This window comes from Aphis gossypii, unplaced genomic scaffold (assembly GCF_020184175.1).
Source record: "Aphis gossypii isolate Hap1 unplaced genomic scaffold, ASM2018417v2 Contig00447, whole genome shotgun sequence".
In the NCBI taxonomy this organism is placed as follows: Eukaryota; Metazoa; Arthropoda; class Insecta; order Hemiptera; family Aphididae; genus Aphis; species Aphis gossypii.
In genome coordinates, this window is record NW_026083109.1 from 86,909 (window position 1) to 109,294 (window position 22,386).

Below are 22,386 nucleotides of genomic sequence, written 5' to 3' on the forward strand. Positions count from 1 at the left end.
CTACATATTAAACGTTACGGATCTTAAGATGGGATTAAAATTTAATATAAGCCCATTACAAAAGATAAATCTTGCTAGTCATATAACTAAAGCGTTACCGATAACATCGAATAAAGTAAAAAAAATAACAACGAAAAATAAAACAATTTTAAAGGCTTTAGGTTATAAATTAAAGCAGAATGCCAGAAAGTGATATTTTAGATACCTATAAGTTCACCGTTTGAAACCGATTCTAAAATTACGAAAATCGAATATCATTCATATACACCGTATACAACTTCATTTAATAATAATGATGAAATACGTATATCAATCCAACAAACAGATGTTTATCCGTATCTGAATGAAAGCTTTATATATTTAGAAGGTCAAGTATCAGATGCTGGAAAAGTAAAACTTACTAATAACGGTTTTTCCTATCTCTTTGAACAAATACGACTTGAAATCAATGGAATAGAAGTAGATAGTACACGTGTACTTGGTATTACCAGTTCGTTAAAAGGTTATCTATCAGGTACACCTGATAATTATAATTGTTATGAAAATGCTGGTTGGATATTTAAAAATAGTTCAAACCCAGCAAATAGTAATGGAGAATTTAGTGCATGCATTCCGTTAAAATATTGGTTAGGTCTATTTGAAGACTTTAAAAAGATATTAGTTAATTCTAGATTAGAACTAATATTAACTCGAAGTCATAGCGATTTAAACGCTCTAAAAGTAATTACTAGTGGAAGTACAAATTCTGGAAAAGTTGTTTTGAAAAAAATAGTTTGGAAGGTTCCACATATTACTGTTGATGATGAAGAAAGGTTAAAATTATTAAAACTTATTGAAAAAGAAAAAAGTTTGTTTATCCCGTTCAGATCTTTTGAAACTTTTGAATATCCTGAACTCGGAACCACAAAAAAAGTTGTATGGAACCTAAAAACTGCTTCAAAATTAGAAAAACCTCGATTCATTATAATCGGATTACAAAAGGGACGTAAAAATTCGTTAGAAAAAGATTGTGGTGTATTCGATCATTGTAATATAACTAATGTAAAAGTATTTTTAAACTCAATAGCATATCCTTATGATAATTTAAATTTGGATTTTGCTAAAAATAATTTTACCTTATTATATGATATGTATACATCGTTTCAAGAATCGTACTATGAAAAAAGTATTCGGAACCCGATATTAAGCCCATCTACATTTCTAACGCAAGCTCCATTATTGTTATCGATACGTCAAAACAGAATGATTCAGCTACAGCTTCATCAGTAGATGTTCAATTAGAAATTGAAGCATCAGAATCTCTTTCAGGTGTAACTGCTTATTGTTTATTAATTCATGATCGCATTGTAGAATATGTACCTTTTACTAGAGAAGTAAGAAAACTAGTTTAATCAATTTAAAATTAATTTAGAATAATGAGACAATACATATAAATATATATTTTTTATTTTGAACCAAAACGTATTATTTTTTATTTTTTAAAAAAAAACATGACTAAAAAATATAATTATGAAGTGTGTATATACACTGCTTAAACTTTATGTGTAACATAGAAAAAAATTTATTGGTTGTAGCGGAATACTCCGTCTGTGATACACGGGAAATAAATAGTGTATACACTGTTTAAACTTTATGTGTAACAGGGGAAAAAATAATTGGTTTTAAATCAGTGTTTTTTACTAGTACAGCGGAGAAAAAAAAAGTTTGAGGGGGAAAATCCCCCTTAAAATTTTACAATCTCCGCAGTCAAAAGTGCGCAGAACATACATTATGGTTTTTGAAAATCAGTGTTTTTTTACTGGTACAGCGGAGAAAAAAAAGTTTGAGGGGGAAAATCCACCTAAAAATTTTAAAATCACCGCAGTCTGGTAGAGCGGAGAAAAAAAAAGTTTGAGGGGAAAAATCCCCCTTAAAAATTTGCAATCTCCGCAGTCAAAAGTGCGCAGAACATACAAATGTATAAAAAAATTGAAATTCAAAAATGCTAGTATGACGTTCAACCCACCTGGTTTCACATAAACTAGTTATGGAACGTTTGCATCCTTTAAGATTGTTCTTTAAAATAAAATTTCGCTTTGATGATAATTTAAAGAATGATATTATTTCTTTAATAATACCCATTGTATTTCTTACAAGCTGTACGTCTGATGACTTTGAAATCGATAAATTTAATGCATGGTTAGAACAGGGACTGTGTACAGCATTTACACAATATTTTTGGACTTGTTGAACAGCACCACGAAGTTGAGAGGTCATAACCGAGCATCCATCTGTTCCAATACCAACACAGTTTTCAAGATCAAGTGACATGCTTTTTAAAATAGATACTACAATATTTCCCAATTTTTCTCCAGTTAATTTGGGTTCGTTTACTTGAAGTTCTTCGTTAATATTTGTATTGTCATAAGTTTCATCATGGCAATTCAAAAATCCTACAAATCGTTCAAAAACTTGATTTTTTTCATCGACATATCTTAAAATTAAGCTCATTTGAGAAATATGAGCTATGTCCGTGGTCTCATCAAATATAATGCTGTAATATCGAATTTTTTTTACATCTTTTAAAATTATCGTTAGTATTTCATCTTTGCAACATTCAATCAATTGATCTTGTGTGGTATGCGATATATATGTTGCTTTTGAATGGGCTGTAAGCAAGTGATTTTTTAAATTATCATCTCCAGATCCAATACGGAATCTCAAAAGTTCACGAAAGTTGCCTTCGTTAACTATAGAAGATTTAATTTCATTTAAATTATGTTTATCAATTAAAGTTCCTTGATCACGGTGTCCTCTAAACGCAATATTTTGGCGGCCCAAAAATATTATAGATTCAACAATTGGCTTTAACCGATTTCGGTTTTCAGTTATTTGTCTATAACGTTCGGTACTTAATAAATTATCTACTCGTTTGTCGGGACAGGTATGTGTTCGCACAAAATCTTCAGAACGTAGGATAGCATTTTTGTGATAATCATTGTTACTATGCGTTTCTAAATCACCATTTTTACCAAGTAATTTAGCATATTTATTTAAAGGAACTGTAACTAATTTTTTTAACTGTTCCGTATTATTTTTTCCACCAGTATTTTGAACTAAGAATAATGTACAGTATAAACAAAAACAACCAGATAATGACTCTGAATAAACAAGCCATGGAAATTGATCAAAATGGTTAAACCTCAAAAACCGTTTTTCTTCCTTTCCCTGTTTTTTATGAACTGAATACGGATATTTAAAGCTTGGGTGTGGTTTCCACTTATTTTCCAAAAGTTTTATTTTAACGGTATCGTCAATAACATGTGATGAATTAATATAATGTCCGATATCGTTACTAATTACTAATACGGAAGTATTTTTTTTTACCTCAATATTACTAGTAGTTTCTTGATTGCAAGTTGTTTTTGATGTTGGTAATACAACGGCATCCGCAGTTACAATTGTAGAATTGTTCTTTTTCTTATTACAAAATTCAAAAAGCGTTGACTGTTTTCGTTTATTCATTTTTAAAACGCGTATATTATTGATATTCACAAAAAACTTATTAGTCTATATAATATTAACCAATAACTACAGTGTAATATTGTAATACTATAATACACAACCGTCAACCAGATGATGAACGAAAAATATAAACCGTATAAAAAGTTAATAATCACTAATTACGACCACAATTATTTAGTTTTGTCGGCCGATTTGTTAGTGTGAGACTAATCGTGATGTTAGATAACACAATATTATATTATTATAAATTGGACCATCAACACATCGTCGTCGCCGTCGGCGTCATTCGGGAAAAAATAATTATTAATACCCACTAAAAATCGCTACGCAGAATACTGAATAACCACATTTAAGCACAATAATTTATTATATAACCCACCGTGTATTATTAAATAAGTTAAATATACCTGTATAATATATAATAATTAAATAATCTAATATTTTTATTCATGTTTTTATGTCATGAATGTATTATTACAAAAATACAAAAACGCAGTAAATTTTAGGCCGTATTATAATGTATATGTTAACCTATTTAAACAACTAGGAGCGCTATTCTAAAATGTTTAATTATTTTACTTTATTCGGTGTACACTTTTTGTATCATAATTACATATAATTACGAAAATATTAAAATAGGTACCATTAAATAGAAATAAAAACAGAGGCTCTGGGGGGGGGGCGATCGCCCCATCGCCCCCCCCCCCCCAGAAATACGCCTTTGGATAAGTTTAACCGATGGAAAGCCACTGAGGTAAGAATGTTTTTATTATACCTTGGTCCTGTTGTGTTAAAAGATGTTATAAATAATAGATGTTACTTCAATTTCTTATGTTTACATGTTAGCATGAGATTACTTTTAACTCCAAATATAAGTGCCCGGCATTTAACATTTTGTAAAGAGCTACTAAATTATTTTATCAAAATGTTTAGTGAAATATATGGTGAACAATTTATTTCACATAATATTCATGCATTAGAATATATCTGTGATGATTACATTGATTTTGGGTCATTAGAAAACTGCAGTGCATTTCCCTTTGAGAATCACATGTCAGTATTAAAAAAATATTTAAGGAAATGTCATCAACCACTACAACAAACTGTTAAACGTTATAATGAAGAAACTAAGTATTTAAATAAACACATTTCAAATGTTTTTAATAATGATTCATTTTCATTTAAACAATTTCACCAGGATGACCCATTACCATTATCATTAATGTCTAAAAATGTCAACCAATATAAAATAGTAAAATTAAAAAACATGGAAATAAGATGTAATGAAAAAGATTGTTATGTACAGACAGTTAAAAAAAGAGTTTTCAAAGTAGTAAATATAATTAAAAATATAGAGACCAAAAATGAATGTATTTTAATAGGATATACTTTTTCTGATAATATGTCATTATTTTTCAATAAACCTATTTCAAGTTCAAAACTGGGAATAGTTTCAGTAACTAATAGCTATTGTAATAATTTGATATAATTGCCAATTACACAAATTGCATGCAAACTTATTTTTCTTAAAACATTAGATGATAATCAGTCCATTGTAATACCAATATTACATAGGTACACTAATTCAATAATTTTATATATAAATTTTTATTTTGTTTTTTATTTTTATGATTATAAATGGCCAAACGAGTTTGATACATACATTTATATTATAATATATTATCTACTTTCAATTTATAATTACAAAAATAGGAATAATAATGTAATATGTGAATTTTTTGTTAATATGCACTGCTAGCATTTTAATAATTATAATTTTTATAATATTAAGGCAAGATTATAACTATCTACCAGTCATAATGTATGCATAATAATTATATAGGTACTATTCATAATTGTTTAGGAATTATAATTATTTTTATAAAAACTTATCTACAGGCATAATTATGTGTTATATAATTATGCATACATATATTTTTTATTGAACTTGATTAATATAATTTTAGTTTATGTAACACTGTTTTAATTTATTGTATTATTTTTTGAAATTATATTATTATTCTTGGACCTTTTCCGTTTATTCACTACCAATGACTACACATGCGTGTTTCGGCACTCGTCGCTACGCTCCGCACAAATCGAAAATATCCCTCGACTTGCTATGCAACGCCACCTCAAGTAAGTCACAGGATAATCACTGCCCATATACTACGACATAACTTACCCTGTGACCTACTTGAGGTGGCGTTGCATAGCAAGTCGAGGGATATTTTCGATTTGTGCGGAGCGTAGCGACGGCGCTGAGGAGCGTAGCGACGAGTGCCGAAACACGCATATAGTTATTGGTAGTAACTATATACACATAAAGCACACTTCATAATCCCAGAATCTAAATAATATGTTTATGGATTAATGTTAGTGAATGAACAGAAAAATCAAAAAAAGTAGTGGTAGTGAACTAACGGAAAAGGTCCTTATTCTTAATTAAAAGATATAGTTATAGAACTTTTATAGTAGCACTATAGCAGCCTACTTTGACAGTTTGAATGTAAAGTATGTATAGCTGTATAGGTATGATTTTACTTGACAAAATATTAAATGCTGGTTAACAACTACCTATCAGTTTTTGTTTATTTATTTTTTTTATCACAATGAAAAAGTATGAATTGTAAATTTTTTAATATTGGCTATTGAGTAAGTAGGTATATTAACTACTGTTAAATGTTAATACCTAGCTATTTATTTGTATGTGTTATACCTCTTTTAAATGATAAAAAGCACAATAGGGAGTTTAATAATATGGTTTAAAAAGTCATGATTATTGATTATATTAAATTTCTTAAAATATAATAATATATTAATATCTACCCATGTGAAAAATAAAATAAAAACACATTTAAAATTAGTATTTTTCCTTACATTATTAGTTATAATTTCAAACAAATGTCTGTTATTTATTAATTATAATCTATTATAATAGAATCATATATCACATTATGATATAGGGCATGGGTACTAAAAATGCAACAATATATATTATACATTTAAAAAACGATATATTATTTTGTATTTACCTACTACCTATTATTAAAACTTAGTTTAAGTAGTTATTAACATCAATACATCATACTACAAAAGTAGGTTCCTACCTATTATAACAAAATGTGAGAAAATACATCTGCTTCTCCTAAAAGCTTAACTTTGTTTTATTACAATAGATACTTATCTAATCTTGTATTACCTAACTATACTACAATGTATGTATAAGGTGTAATCATTAGTCATAGTCCATAGATAAATAACTAGGTATTAAAAATATGAATAAATATCACAGAAAAGATATAGATATTAGTTTATTATGTATTGACACGGTTGTCAGTATATTTGTGGTGATTACCACTATAAAATATAAAATATCAATTATTATATGACGAAATGAATAATTTATTTTGTTTATTTCGTCATACAATTAATGATTATAATTTTTACCAACTACAATCTATAGTCTAAATCTAAAATAGCATAGAACCATAGGGTCATAGGAGAACCATAGGAATCCTTAAGATGACGTCTCACGCATATGTAAAAATGTTGAAAATGATTGAGTAGGTGTATTAAAGCGTATGCCCTATCCAGTATTTTTAACGTTAAATTTGCAAATTTTTAATGTTTTTTGTGCTTGAAAATTGAATTTAAAAATAAATATATAATAAAGAACACAAAAGTAATCAAAATAATGCGTACATAAAAATGTAAATAAATTATTGATTATAGGTAATATAAATAATATACAATTAAATGGGGTACTCTAGAATATTTAAAAAAAAAAGAAGATGAGGTACTACACGCCTTAAATTTAAGGGCGGATAGAGGAAATCCCGGTATAGGTCTTCTCTGTAAACTTTTTTTTTATATACACAATATTATAATTGTTACATAGTTCGATATAGTCGCTACTCAATACTTATAAATATATACAGTCACACAGAGCTGAGCTATAATTTGTAACTTATTATACCTAATAAATAATAATTTTATAGATAATGAAAATTAAGTTAAATACTAAAAATAGTAATAATAGAAAGTCCATGTCTATTGTCTACTGTCTAGCATCTACAATCGAGCATAGGTACATAGTGGTCGAACTTATCTAATCGGGGTTTTATCGAATATTGGTAGATTCTAATACATTAATACCTAATATGTAGGTATATTTATAAATAAAGAATTTAAATTTTTACTATTATATTCAAAATTGATTAGTGATTACATTTATAAATATAAAAATGTTGAGTTTACATATGGTATATCATGTATATTATAATGATAAAAATGTATTTCATTTATTTTTATTGGGCTCTTTCCATACATTTTCCGGTAACATTAATTTGGCCAATCCACATCTATAATACCTAATTCATGTAACAATAAGTAAAAAATAATATAAACAACACTAGTACATTTTGGGCATATTAATAGGATTCGCAGTCAATAATACAAGTACAATAATAATAATAAATACCCGGGAATACCTAAATATAAATATAATGCTTGGGTAATGTTTATTTATAAATGGACTTAAAATGTTATAATTTAAATACTAAGGAATAAGGATAATAGTCCATTATAGTTCATACTAAATACTTACGAACTCAATAATTATAATTCGGTATGCAATATAAAATATTAGTTAATAATAATTACCACTTATTACTAAATGCTTATGAATTAATATTTAATCTGACAATTTTCGAAAACAAAGGAAATATGTATAAAATAATTTCCTTTCTATTTTATCGTGTACCTATGTTATCTCATAGCCTATAGGTATAACTGTATAATCATAATTATTTACTTAGAATAAAATACTAAAAAACCGCAAGTAGTAGGTAACACGAGGGTAAAATAGTTAGAATATGTAATAGTTAATTAAAAATACATATTATAATAGAAATACACGGCCAAGAAAATGCTTCTATACTACGCACATGCTCGAAGATCGGGTAAGGTAAAGTAAATTTAGATAGCGGTGTTTAGATAAAAGATAATTGCTAATAATTGCGATAAGCCACGAACCAGACTTCAATTAATAAAAGTAGTCGGCTATCTAGTTTATTGTATACATATGTCTGTGATTTGCATAGTGACATGGTATTGGCTGGAAGAAGCATAGATAATATATTATCTATGGGAAGAAGTATCACAGATTATAATCTGTAAGTATCAAATGTTTTGTCCTTTCTATCACTCCACCAATCAAATAAAAACCTAGAAAGGTGAACTTTTGTTAGGTGATATTCAAACAAAAAAAATTATGATATCACATATCTCCACAGCACGGACTAAAATATATCTTAGTAAAATAATATATTACACACACCTATAGAGTCATAGAGATGCACATGCACTCACCACAAGCTATATTTTAAAAAATGATAAAATAATAATTTTTTAATATTGATAATTTGAAGGATGCTAGACTTAAAGTGAAGCATCAAAATCTAATCATATTCCTTGGAATATATGTTAATTAGGTATTTTTTCTATTAAGGAAATAGACTAGGTAATGGATACTAGTGTAATTTAGTTTTTATATGTATAACAAAGTATAGAACATTTCATGACTATGTTAATATTTTTTTTTATTATCTTCCAATGTTTATAATACACAATCAGAGACGTATTTAGGGGGGGGGGGCAAGGGGGGGGGCTTGGGCCCCGGGCGCCAGCCACCAGGCGTCAGAATGGTAGAATCTTAAAAAATCGTAAAATAGTTATTTTATATCATTGTCATGAAAATGTTTATATTATCATCATGTCAAAATCATAAACCTTTCATCATACATACTATGTACCAACTACACAAAATTGATTACTGATAGCCTGCTATGTGTAATACTCAAGTTGGTAGTAGTGACTTACTGACTTTTAGACTTTGGTAGTTGGTACCAATCATGTTATTGTTACCTACTATCATTTTTGTTATTGTTGCCTGTTGGCTTTTGGCCTATGCATTTTAATATTTTTACTCTTTAGTAGGTATGTTATAGTTGTTATACGTATGCCTAATGCTCTGTATTGCAGTATCCAGTCTTGAATAAGGTAAATATTTGTATTTTGATTATTATTTTTAGTTCTAATATTAACGTTATTATTATTTATTATCAAATGTAATTTGTATTTTGCGTACTGAGCTTATGGAGCTTTTATTATACTTATTGCCCATCCTATTTTTTTAAGCTTGTTAATCGCTTGTAAACGCAGCAATGGTTTATAGTAAAAAGCTTAGTGGAGCAGAAAACCGAAAACGCTCACATGCAAAAAGTGAAGCTCAAGCCAAAATTATTTCAAAAACTGCTAAATTACAAACATATTTTAGGTGCCCAGATAGACCAAAGTATGTTTATTTACCTACAAAACTATACCTGATATTAATTTTGCAAATATCATGTACCTATAATCTATATATATTATATACATATTGTTATGTTATTTATTATTTAATGTACATAATTTAAACTAAAATGTAGATGTATTTAATCATCGTTATTTATGCTTAAATGCTTTCAGTTGAAAATGAAGTAAATAATACAAGCAAAAATGATCATAGCTGTACTGTTAAGGAAGATAATCTATCTAATCCAGGCGATCTAATTTTATCAAATAACAGCAGTACCGAAACTAGTAAAACTCAATTGTCTACAGAATCTAAAGAAATAAATAATACACCAAAACCATGTTTGTCCATGCACGAAGATAACAGTCTTCTTAAAAAATGTATCATTCCCGAGAAAGATTTTTTTTTTTCATAATAAGTTATAACTATAAATATGCATATAGAAAGACTATTTTTTTTTTTAGTAGTTTCTTATGTCAAATTATGTTAGAAATTAAAATATAAATAAATTTAGTACACTGTACACTACTACATTCTGTTCATTTAAAATGATACCAACCAATACCACTATTCCTCTAGTTATATTATGAATTAATCTCTATTGCCTAATGCCTGAATATTTATTTAAAAATTGTTATAATATAGTTATATATGTATAGTATATTAAATGAATATATTTTATCTTTAGAAATGACCCTGCCAATTGGATGAAAAATCAAGAAACGATAGATTATATATCAATAAATGGATTCAATCAAAATTTGGAGAACAATAATTTCCATAAATCAAAAAGAACTTATAATCGAATAATTGGTGGTGTTAGACATACTCGTTTTCGATATTTGTCAAAAAGTTTTTTTGTATCTACTCTTGTTAATGGTGAAAAAAATAACCGAACCTTTTTGGTTTACTCAGAAAGTAAAGGATCAATATTTTGTGCACCCTGCTACTTATTTGGTGGTACTACATCGTTTGCCACAGTTGGCTTTTCAGATTGGAAAAAAGGTGAAGAAAAAATTAAGCGTCATGAAAATTCAAAAAACCACAAATTGTGTGTAATTAAAATGAAAGAGAGAGGAGAAGTATTAAATCTAATTGATCAAAAGCTAAAGTATCAAGTAGAAACGGAAATAAGTTATTGGAAAAATGTATTGACTAGAGTTGTAGCTGTTGTTAAATCACTTTCTTCTCGTGGACTGTCCTTTAGAGGTGATGATGACCATTTTGGATCTGTTCATAATGGGAACTTCATGATGAGCTTAGAGCTTATTGCTCAATTCGATTCTTTTTTAGCACAGCATATTGAAAAGTTTGGCAATAAAGAAAAAGGTTCAACATCATACCTATATTTTAATATATATGAGCAGTTCATAAGTATAATGGCAGATAATGTTTTACAACAAATGGTTAAAGAAATAAAAGAAGCTAAATATTTTTATATCAGTATTGATTCTACTCCTGACATTAGCCATGTAGATCAACTATCATTTATTTTTTGGTATGTTCAAAATAATGGCAGTCCGGTAGAAAGGTTTTTAGGGTTTTTACCCAATTCTGGTCATAAATCTGAAGAATTAGCAGATGCTGTATTTTTAGTTTTAGAATAGCATGGATTAGATATAAACAACTGCCGTGGTCAAAGTTACGACAATGCATCTAACATGTCTGGTATGTATACAGGACTTCAAGCTCGCATTAAAAAAGTTAATCCTTTAGCTACATTTGTACCATGCTCGGCACACAGTTTAAATCTTGTTGGTGAATGCGCTGTAGACTGTTGTAGAAATGCTTCTAATTTGTTTAATCTGCTTCAAAATATCTATAAATTTTTCAGTTCTTCTACACATAAAATACTTCAGAACAATTTAACTAAAACAGAAAATGTATCACTTAAAAAACTATCAGATACCAGGTGGTCAGCAAGATCTGATGCAAGTATTAGTTTAAACAAAAATTGGAATGAAATAATTAATGCTCTGCTGTCTTTTATAAAAAATGATAAATCAGAAAAATCAATCACAAGATCAGAAGCTAATGGACTATATTTAAAATTAGACTAGACTGTCTTGAAACAGCTATTATGGCCACATTATGGGGTGATATACTAGAAAGATTCAACAAAACTAGTAAACAATTGCAGTCAGTTGAGATTGATTTAGAAACAGTGATATGCTTATACGAATCGTTAATTCGGTATGTATTAGATTTAAGGAGTATGTTTGATATCTATGAAGAGAGAGCAATTAATAAATCGGGACACAAAACATATCAAGAAATACGCAAAAGAAAAAGAAAATTAACTGCAGATGAAAAAAGAGAAGGAGAAATAAATTTTGAAAATCGAGACTCTTTAAGGATTAATACTTATTACGCTATTATTGACAATCTACATTCTGAACTAGAAAGCAGAAAATTCTACTATGATGAAGCCAATAAAAAAAATTTAATTTTTTATTTCAATTAATAAAATTATCACCATCAGAAGTTTATAAAAAAGCAGAAATACTTCAACATATATATACAAAATATGATCTTTCGTCTTCATTTGTTAACGAGTGTGTACAATTTAGAAGCTATTTAATGAGCTTAAACCAAAACATAAGACCTAAAACTGTAATGGATATTTGTAAAATGATCAGAACTGAAAAACTTCAAGAACTGTTTCCTTACGTAGATATAGCATTAAGGATGTATTGATGCTGTCCAACATCCAATTGTTCAGCTGAGAGATCATTTTCAGCATTAAAGAGGGTTAAATCTTATTTGAGGTCGAGATGGACTGATGATCGTCTTAATAGGTTAGCAATCTTGTCGATTGAATCTACACTTACCATGGATATGAGCTTTAATGACATTATAAGTACATTTGCAAAACAAAATTCACGAAGAAAACTATAATATTTTTTTCTAAATGTTTATTAATTAATTTACCGTAATATATATATATGTATTGAAAATGTTTTTGTTTTTAATAATCACCCCATATCAGAGTTAACTGTTATTATTAAAAGAGGGCGCCTTTAAGGAACAGTGCCCCAGGGCGCCAAACACATAAATACGTCTCTGATCGTTGTTTTGTTTGTGTTCATCAGGTGTCGTCTGATCCCGACGGGTCATAATTCGTGCCGCGACCGGTACCTCGCATGACGCATGCCGTATATATTGTTCTCCGTCGCTATTAGTTGGTGTTTGAGAATCCCTCGTGCGACACTGTCATTAGTACCGCGATTATGTAACGTGCGAATTACGTAATCCGGCCGTTCGTCATCGTGCAGAGCCGCCGCCTACCAGTCACCTGTGTGTCGTCGCATCGTTGCTACAACAGCTGTTCCGGTCGCCGCAGCCGCTGATACACCTCCGCGCCGCGGCGCATGTGCCGTCTGGTAACGGATATTATCATTGTTGTTATTGTCTCTATCGGTTGTTATCTATTATTGTTTTGAGTTGCGCTCGGGAGGAGACGTTTTCCCGGCCAACTTATACACATATTTATTGGTCGTGTTCATAATATATTATTGTCAATTATTTATATCTTATTATTACTGTATTTTATATCGGTTACTTATTCCGTCCAACGCTGAACACTATTTTGTTTTATTCAAGGGTCTGTTCGGCCAAATGCTGAGTAAATAAAGGGCTGGCCCGAACAGTATGTCAAAGAATTTTGTTCAGGTACATTAATTTAATTGTAATTATTAATGTTTGCAATAGGTAATGGAATTTGAATAGGATTTTTTTCGGCGAAAAGTATTTTAATTTCACTTATAGGAGTTTTTTCAAGAGTAAGTAAGACATCATCTAAATCTTGAATACAGTTAGCACTTAGTGTCTAGTTCATTTTTAACAGCATCGAATTTTTGAATTTCTAAATTTTCAAAATAATTAAACATTAAATTTAAAAAATCTTTCTGATAAGAAGAGTTTGGAAGTGGCAATGAATAACGTTTGTATCCGTCATGATTAGAAACTTCAGTAGAATTGGAACGGGAATTAAATATATAAAACAGTTTATCCATGGACTCTATGAAATCAATTGTATCGAAGGCACTATGTGGCAATTCATTACAAGAAACTAGGGTAGTCATCCCTGCAAACACTGTATGACTAAAAACATGACATGCAAATTTGACTCTCATTTTTTGAAAACTATAAGGTTTTAAATAAACATCTGTTAATTTAGGTGCCAATCGATGTTGTTTACTTTTATCAGAATCATTAAAACTTATAAGATGAATTTGTTCTGCTATTTTGTTTTGAGATTTAAAACGGTAATTGAAAAAGTTATTTCTAGTTGCTTTTAATAAATGAGGTGGGTCAAACATGTAAACAATTTCTTTGTCTCCAACATTTAAGTAAGGGGTCTGGGGGGTAATGCCTTGTTGATCTGCAAAGCGCTTGAAATTTGAGCCTAAATCAGAAATCATGACTACTACATTAAAAGAAATATTGGACAACTTTTGAATAGTTTGGAAGATTATATTTTGCAGATCATATCCAGTACAAGTAGTGGCAACAAAAAAATAGCCTATAGGTTGTTTCTAAAAACAATGTAGACCATTGATCATAATGACCATGACTGATTTAGTAACATCAAAAGTTTTAATAATCTACTAACTACTATAATTCGTTTATTGAATTTGAATTTAATATATATTTATATAAATAATTTTAATATATTTTTCTAATTTAACACAATTTAATAGTTAGTAGTTACTAAAAATTACCATTAGATAGCGTGGTATGTCATTCGGATGATATGAGAACTTTTTGGTGGTTTTAAGAAACTGGACGGAATAACAGGCTGTACACCGAAAACTAATTCGTACGGCATAAATTTATGCGCTGTGTGAGGTGTTGTATTATAAAAAAAAAATATTTTCTTTCAAGAAATTTTTTGGGGTTATCAGACAAGTTGCAGGGCCAAATGATCACCCATCAACTCCAACATACTTACAATTATGTAGGATATTTTTCGTTAATTCATTGATAAAACCTCCAAAAACTGGAAATTGTACCATCTTAGAAGGTATCTAATCAAAAATATTAATTTATTTACATTTAAATATTTTAAAATTGTTTCATGTGTATTTATAGAAAACATACCTGTCATCACAATAAATTATATAATACAAATAATTAGGCAAGAAAACAAAAGATCAATAAGACAAGAAAAAGTAATAAAACTAAAAAATAAAATTCCAAGAGCACAACTATTTTAACAGGAATGCTACTGTTTTTGATTGTGAGGTGTACTTTTTATCTGGGTGATCAATGCTTACCTAATTATTAAATAATTATATAATTATGTATCTGGTTAGTTTATTATTAATTTTAAGTATAAATATTGTATTTACAGTTATACAAACCAAAAATTAAACTCAATTATTAAGTGTAAACAATGTTTAGATAGTTTAAAACCTGAATATGGAAAACTCATAATACCAGAGGCAGAATTAGTAAATTTGAAAACAAGGAGTTCCTTAACTCATACAAATAAAAATCTAAACTTGATTATACAAACGATTGAAGTATGTTTTGAAAAACATGTGAATCACCAAATATTTTTTGAGGAAACTTGTGAAGTATTTTTTAGTAGAAATTTAAATTAACTTCTCCTTGTAGAGATTATAAAAGTGAAATAGTCACCAACATATTTGTTCTTTATATTACTATGAGGATGAGACAGTTCAGTTACGCTAAAAACCAACAAACCAAAAAACAAGACAAAGTCAAAAAAAATTTATCAAAATTAGTATGAACTTAGAAATGTTTTTTCGTTTGCCTAGGGTTCTAAGAAAAATCACATACAATTAATTGTACTATAATTATTTGTTTATTGAATTTGAATTTAATATATATTTATAAAAATAATTTTAATATATTTTTCTAATTTAATACAATTTAATAGTTAGTTTTGAATATTTACTTTGAAAATCTTCGTAAACCGCAATTCTTTTATTGCTGCCAGTAATAAAATTGTAAACTAGTTCAAGATTTCCAAATAAATCAATGGCATCATTATTACAACTCACTGCTTTACCCACGACCAAGTTAAGGCGATGTGCAGAACACCAAATAAATGTAGCTGTTGGACATTTATTTTTAACTAAATTTTGTAAGCCGTTTGTTTCACCTCTCATATTGTGAGCTCCATCATATGATTGCCCCACCAAAAATTTAGTCCACACTTAATTTAGAAATTTTTCTTAATTTAAGAACATACTTCTTCAAATGTTTTTAATAATTGAGCTCCTATAGTGATAGCTGAATATTTTAAAGCTAAAAGTCGTTCAAAAATATCACCATTGTTGTCAATGTACCTGATGATGAAAGAAATTTGTTCTCTTCGAGAAAGGTCAAAGGTCGAATCCACAGAAATACTAAAAAATTTTGATATTCTCAAGTATTTTTGAATAACAAATTTTATGTTTAGTGCAATTGATGAGATTAATTGTTTTGTCTCAATTTTGATAAATAATTGATTTCTGGTTTTTTGGTTGAAGTCTGTAATTTTTCAATATAAGTAGATAAATATGGTGAATATTTTGACATTACTCGAGCTAAATTTATAAAATTGCCTTAGTTAGTGGTTATCTTTTTAAAACTTTCTCGATGACCACGAAATGCGAGGTTATTTTCTGACAAAAAAAGTGCTATATCGATTAAACATCTTATAATTTCCCTATTAGTAGCTTTTTTTTTATTGAGTTTTCCCCATAAAAGGGGAATAACTGGCAATGAACTTTTCCTTAGCTTAAATTTAAGTGAAGCTTCTATATGATGATCTGAACACTCATGATGTTGGATATTAGATATTGCTCTAGTCCATGTTTTAAATCCAATTTTTTTCCAAGATTGATTTGAATTTTTACCAAATATTATGCAATGTAAGCAAAATGCACTATCATCTTTAATAGAATAGCATAACCAATCTCTTCGTACTTGAATGTTCCCTAGAAGACTTTTCCAGTACCAGGCTGATTGAAAACTTCTACCATATTTATCCTTGGGAAATGACTAATTATGTGGCCAGTCAGATTGAGTAGGTTGCATTGGACCTTTCTTAATTAGAAACTCAATAATTTCTTGTGGAAGACTTGGCAGCTTACAAAAAGTACTAGGATCATTTGAGAGTACATCCAAATTATCAGTAATATCATTATTGTTACTAAGGTCTGTATTCTCAGTAATCAATGTTATTTCACTTGAACCTAATTAGTAATTACAATAAAAAAATTAATATATATTACAACTATTTTTCCAAAATTAAGGAAAAAAGAATAATGCAAATTATTAATATAAAACATGCATTAATCAAATAAATAATTATTATTTTATATTATTACCTAATATTGTTGCTGAATTTGTAATTAGTTCATCTGTTCCAACAATTTCATTACTTTGCAACACATTTACAATTTGTACTATTAACAAAAAGAAATTAAAAAAAAAAAAAAATCCATAATTTATGTACTATGTAGTGTATAACAATTCTATAATTATTCAAGTAGATAGGTATAAATAAAGGTATTTATCAATTCAAATAAAATATAATTGCAAATCTATATAATAGATAGGTAAATAGTTATTACTAAATACAAAATTAGTTAGTCTACCCACATAAAATTAACACAACATGGTAAAGTATTTAAATACAAAATACTAAAATCTTATAAACTATTAAACAACATTTAATTATTGTAAGTAGGTACTTATTACTAGCAAATTTAGATAATTTTTTTGAATGTTAAAGAAAAAAGAAAATTTAAGTATTAAATCAATACTGCTTTAGAGCTTTAAATTTTAGAATATTTTTATGCAATATGGACAGGTACATACCTTTACTTTGCACACATGATCTGATTTCAGTATCTTTTTGAAATTCACAATCACCCATAGATTCCTTAACAACTGGTATAATTTGATCTTCAATTAAATCATTGTTCACATCAACAAGAGCTAAAAACATGTATTCATTTAAAACTAACTGTATATTCAATAATGATATCATACCCATCTCTGATTCTATATTCCAAATTAACAGTAGTGGGATAAAGTAATGTGATATCTAATAAGACAATGGGTATTTTAAAGTACAATAATGAATAATAATAGTATGAGATAGCTAATAGACAATAAGTATACTTAAGTACTTAACTAATAACTAGTAATTTATTATTTCACTCATTATTATTATACTTATTAATATAAATATAATTATATTAATATAAAATTATTTGTATGTATTTTTATTTTCAAACAAAATAAAGCATTAAATTAAGTAGATACTTACCATCTTTTGCATCAGTAATTTGGTGAATCAATTTGCTTTTTTGCTCTTGTTTTCAGAAAAAAACGATGTTATACTATGCGAGTTCCTTTTAAATGTTCGTACTTTACACGAGTTAATGTGTCTACTCCAATTTGTATCGTTCATTGACGAATTTAATTTCCCGCAATTACATTTACAAACAGAACTTTCAGAACTCATATTCTTGGTATAAATAAATTACTTTATGAGATTGATTTGTGGTTAATATTATTAAATAAAAGTGGTTAAAACTTAAACACAATAGACGGCAGTGTACAGAAATTGGCTGTATCCTGTGTGATTTCGAAGAACGATATGTCTATGGACTGAGATAATATTATTTCAATTTTATTTTAGGCTATTTTTGGCCAGATAATAATATTTTTCCACGGAACGTGAAAATGACGATGATAACTTCAACATTATATTATCACAGAATTCTGTGATGATGATGAAGGAATTATACACAACGTTATTACTTATTATTTATGTTTTGTTATCAATAATATTATTTAGTATTGTTTTGTTTTAATTGTCATAGACAATATACCCATTGTCATATTATACTTATTGTAACTGGATTCGTAGTATGATAAATAATTATCCAAGTGGCAAGTGCCAAACATGGCAACATTCATCTAACCACCCACCCAGGTACTCACCTACCCACCAAATTTTGTATGTGTTGCTCAAGCAACACATGCACCATAGGATAACCGCCACTGGGTACAGTTGTACACATAATAATTAGGTACCATTATCAAATTAAAATAATATGTTTGACTTATCTTTCATTTTTAAATAATTTAATCTGTTTCTTTTTAAGCTCAGGATGAATCAAATAATGGTTTTATTAATATTATTGTATTGCTTTTAATTTCTACAAAATATAAAAATGAATAGGTACAATTTATTGCAAATCAATTATAATAAAGAATTAAATGTAGTATTTTAATTTATTATTTAAAGTATGTATGTTATGTAAATAAATAAATCATTGACCCTTACAAAAGTGTTAGTTTGTTGTACCACATCCGAAGAGACGGGGTTTCATTATGGCTTTTTAAACTAAATTTAATTTTGATATTCATATATGTTAAAGTAATAAATTGAATTAATAGTACAACATGATCAGATAATGGACTATTAATTTCACTACTGTGATATTTAAGTGATTCAAATATTCTGGAGTTGTTTATAAAATGACTAAGAACCTGCAACGTGCTCTGATGTTTATATTAAATATTATATATAAATTACTACATTCCACAGTCCACAGCCAACAATAATCTAGGAATTGGGGGTGCAACAGACACTTTTTATGATAGAAGTGTAAGAAATATTACTATAATCGGATCTGAAAGCGAACAGGTGATTAAGTATAGGTTTTACAAATCACCAACGGCGGCGGGGCGGCGTAAGAATGCTGAACGCACCGACAATAGTACATTATGATAAGTTATACTATGTGGTGGCATCGTTCAGGGTCAAAGACCAATGTTGAGCAAAGATAACAAAATATTTATCCAGATAAAGATAAAAGATAATTGGTTATAATTTATCTAGTTAAAAAAAAAGATAAAAATTTCAATTTTATTTTTTATTAACTACAATTTATTATTAATTAATATTTAGAATATACCTAATGTCTCATTACATTTTATTGTTTTAGATTAATTCATAATTTATTTTTATTTTTGTCTAAAAATTATAATATACTCTGATTATTATTTTTGAAGTTTAGTTTACTGATTATAGATTATATACTCATATAATATGGATTATACTGATCTTCTTTTTCGATAAGTTATAAATCTATAAACTGTTGCGTGCTAGTGTCAGATTTGAATCCAAATGGTTAATTTGAATGAAAGTTAAACTTAATAACGTAATATGTTTTATTGCATATAAACAAAATACATGTAACAAATAAATAAGTGGCTGAGTGACGTGAAAGTGCTCAGTTGTTGATAGCTTTGGTACATCTCCCGTTGCTGGTCTTCGGGCTCCCTTATATATTGTGGTGCGTCTCTTGTTTACGTCATGTGGTCGCCTTCTGGGCGAAACCAGGTGTCCTTGTTGTTGTTGTTGCAAATTCGGACACGAATTTGAGAATGTGCAATAACATCTCAAATGCATCATTAGTGCACTGTAATTATTGGTGCGCTTACTATCCCGACACGTGTCATGGTCATAGTAGCATCCGCATTACCCTTGACACGAGGCATGGTCATACTAAATTAGCCTTGTAATCTCGTAGATATCTTATAGATATCTCGTAGCCCATAACAAAACAATGTAAATCATAATGGGTATATTTCTACTTTACCGGACACCTTTTTTTTTGCGATTTTTATATTTGAGATCTATGTAGTTAAGTACGCTGAAAACGATGGTGAATTCAGAATTTGGCGCTCGGACATAGTTACGAAGTTATGGCACTACAAAGTTAGTAGATATTATGTTAAGTTAACCTAACCTAACGCGCAGTCAAATTTTATGCATTTTACATTTTTAAATTTTTTTAAAAATCATATAGCCCTTGATAACTTTTACTTATAAGCTATCACTGCGCAACGGTACAATACGAAATTTTTTTTATCCAAAATGGGTATTTAAGAATTATAGTATAAACTGAAAACTTCAAAATAAATGATTATATATTATATATAAGAATAAACATTTTTGGACTTCACTCGTTGCCGTCGCTGTCGTCGTCGTCACCGCCGTCATTAAAAATAACATTTTCATTATTATTATGGTACAGTGTACCGGCGTTTTTGAAAAACTCAGCTGTCGGATCTAAATTGTAGATCCGACAGTGTTTGGTAAACATGTGTTTGGCCAAGTATCCCGGGAAAATTTTTTTTTCCGGCAATAATTGGACATTGATGCCTTGGCGTGTCTCCAGGAAGTCTCAATGGAATTTGAGTGCACTCCAGTTTCCGGGTCCTTGAAATGGAGGCTATGGTTGACCGTCATGTGGACATAGCCTTCATTGTTTAAAGTGTTGTAAGCCTAAAATAAAATTATTTATTCAATTTATATTAATAATACTATATGCAATATTCAAGCATACCTTCCAACAATCGGAGATTATGGTTGTTCTGGGCTTAATCCACTCTTTTATGACGTGTAGTAGGGTTGTGGCGTCACACTTTTCAACCGGGACAATGAAAACATTGCCAGTTTCCCTTTCATAGCCCCCGAATACCCACTATTCCTCAACCCTGTGGCCTCTATGGTGTTTTCGACGCCCAAATTTCGATTCGTCGATCTCAACCGTGTGGCCATATCCTCCCAATTTTACTTTTTTGATCACCATTGCGTCATATGTGACTTCTCGGCAAAATTATGACCAATCAGTAATGACCTGATGAGATAGCCGCAATTGGGTTTTTATGACCGGGAATGTACAGTTTGACGTCCATAAGTTGACAAAGTCACAAATGTCTAACAGCGATAGATGTGACTTATAAAAAAAAGTCTTGTGTCGGAGTGACATGCTAATAAATTAATAATAGTATTGTATAGTTGATTTTTAAGTATTTAATTATTCTTTTTTTTATATAATCCGTTTTTTTTTAGTTATTAAATTTTAGTAGTACTTACCTATAATTGCAGAGTTTTTTCCCCTTTTTAGAATTAATTTTTTCACGACAAATCCATTTATACTTGTCGAATGATGATTAGTCTTTCACCAACTTCATTTGATGTCCACGGATACACTTTTCTTCCGTGGGCAATGCCCCTAACTGTTGTAATTTATTAATTAAACCTAAACCGTCGTTTAGGTTTGACATCATAAATAAATCGAATAAATTAATATGATTCTCCATCGTAATATCGTATAGGAAAGTAGTGTCGTAGATGTTTTCGCGTACGCACAGAAAAACACAGTGAGTATTATAGTGGTATAGAAATCTAAAATTTATCGGAAATGTTCAATAATTTAAAGGAAACCCTATTAGATGTGTCCTAAAATATTTATTTATATTCTTTATTTGTTGGTTTCTAGATTACAAATTGAGTGTGCCCTTGTAAACTACTTAATTAGATAAATTCTGTTTTTGCATTATATTACCCGTGCGAGCGCAATGTGCAAGTGACCCTGCCCGGTGACTCGGTGCAACAAAAATGCATTTTATTTACCGTGTTGCGTACTTAAGGTGGCGTTGCATAGCAATCTCCAGAAAAACTCGAAAAAATTTTA

General features: G+C 28.9%; 2 protein-coding genes across 8 annotated transcripts in view; both read left to right on the forward strand.

Moving 5' to 3' along the window:
- The window catches only part of LOC126554208 (death-associated inhibitor of apoptosis 1-like), a 61,819-nt gene that overhangs the window by 20,959 nt on the left and 18,474 nt on the right, over positions 1 to 22,386 (forward strand). The gene's annotated exons all lie outside the window — the stretch shown is intronic.
- Positions 9,415 to 11,704, forward strand: LOC126554207 (zinc finger MYM-type protein 1-like). Its single transcript, XM_050209293.1, has 2 exons — positions 9,415 to 9,567; positions 10,036 to 11,704. Exon 2 carries the CDS (start codon positions 10,570 to 10,572, stop codon positions 11,467 to 11,469), a length of 900 nt encoding a protein of 299 aa, XP_050065250.1. The 5' UTR covers positions 9,415 to 9,567; positions 10,036 to 10,569; the 3' UTR covers positions 11,470 to 11,704.

Excerpts from the sequence above, each read along its gene's own strand:
- LOC126554207 (XM_050209293.1), top strand. The coding sequence starts at position 10,570 with ATGAAAAATCAAGAAACGATAGATTATATATCAATAAATGGATTCAAT.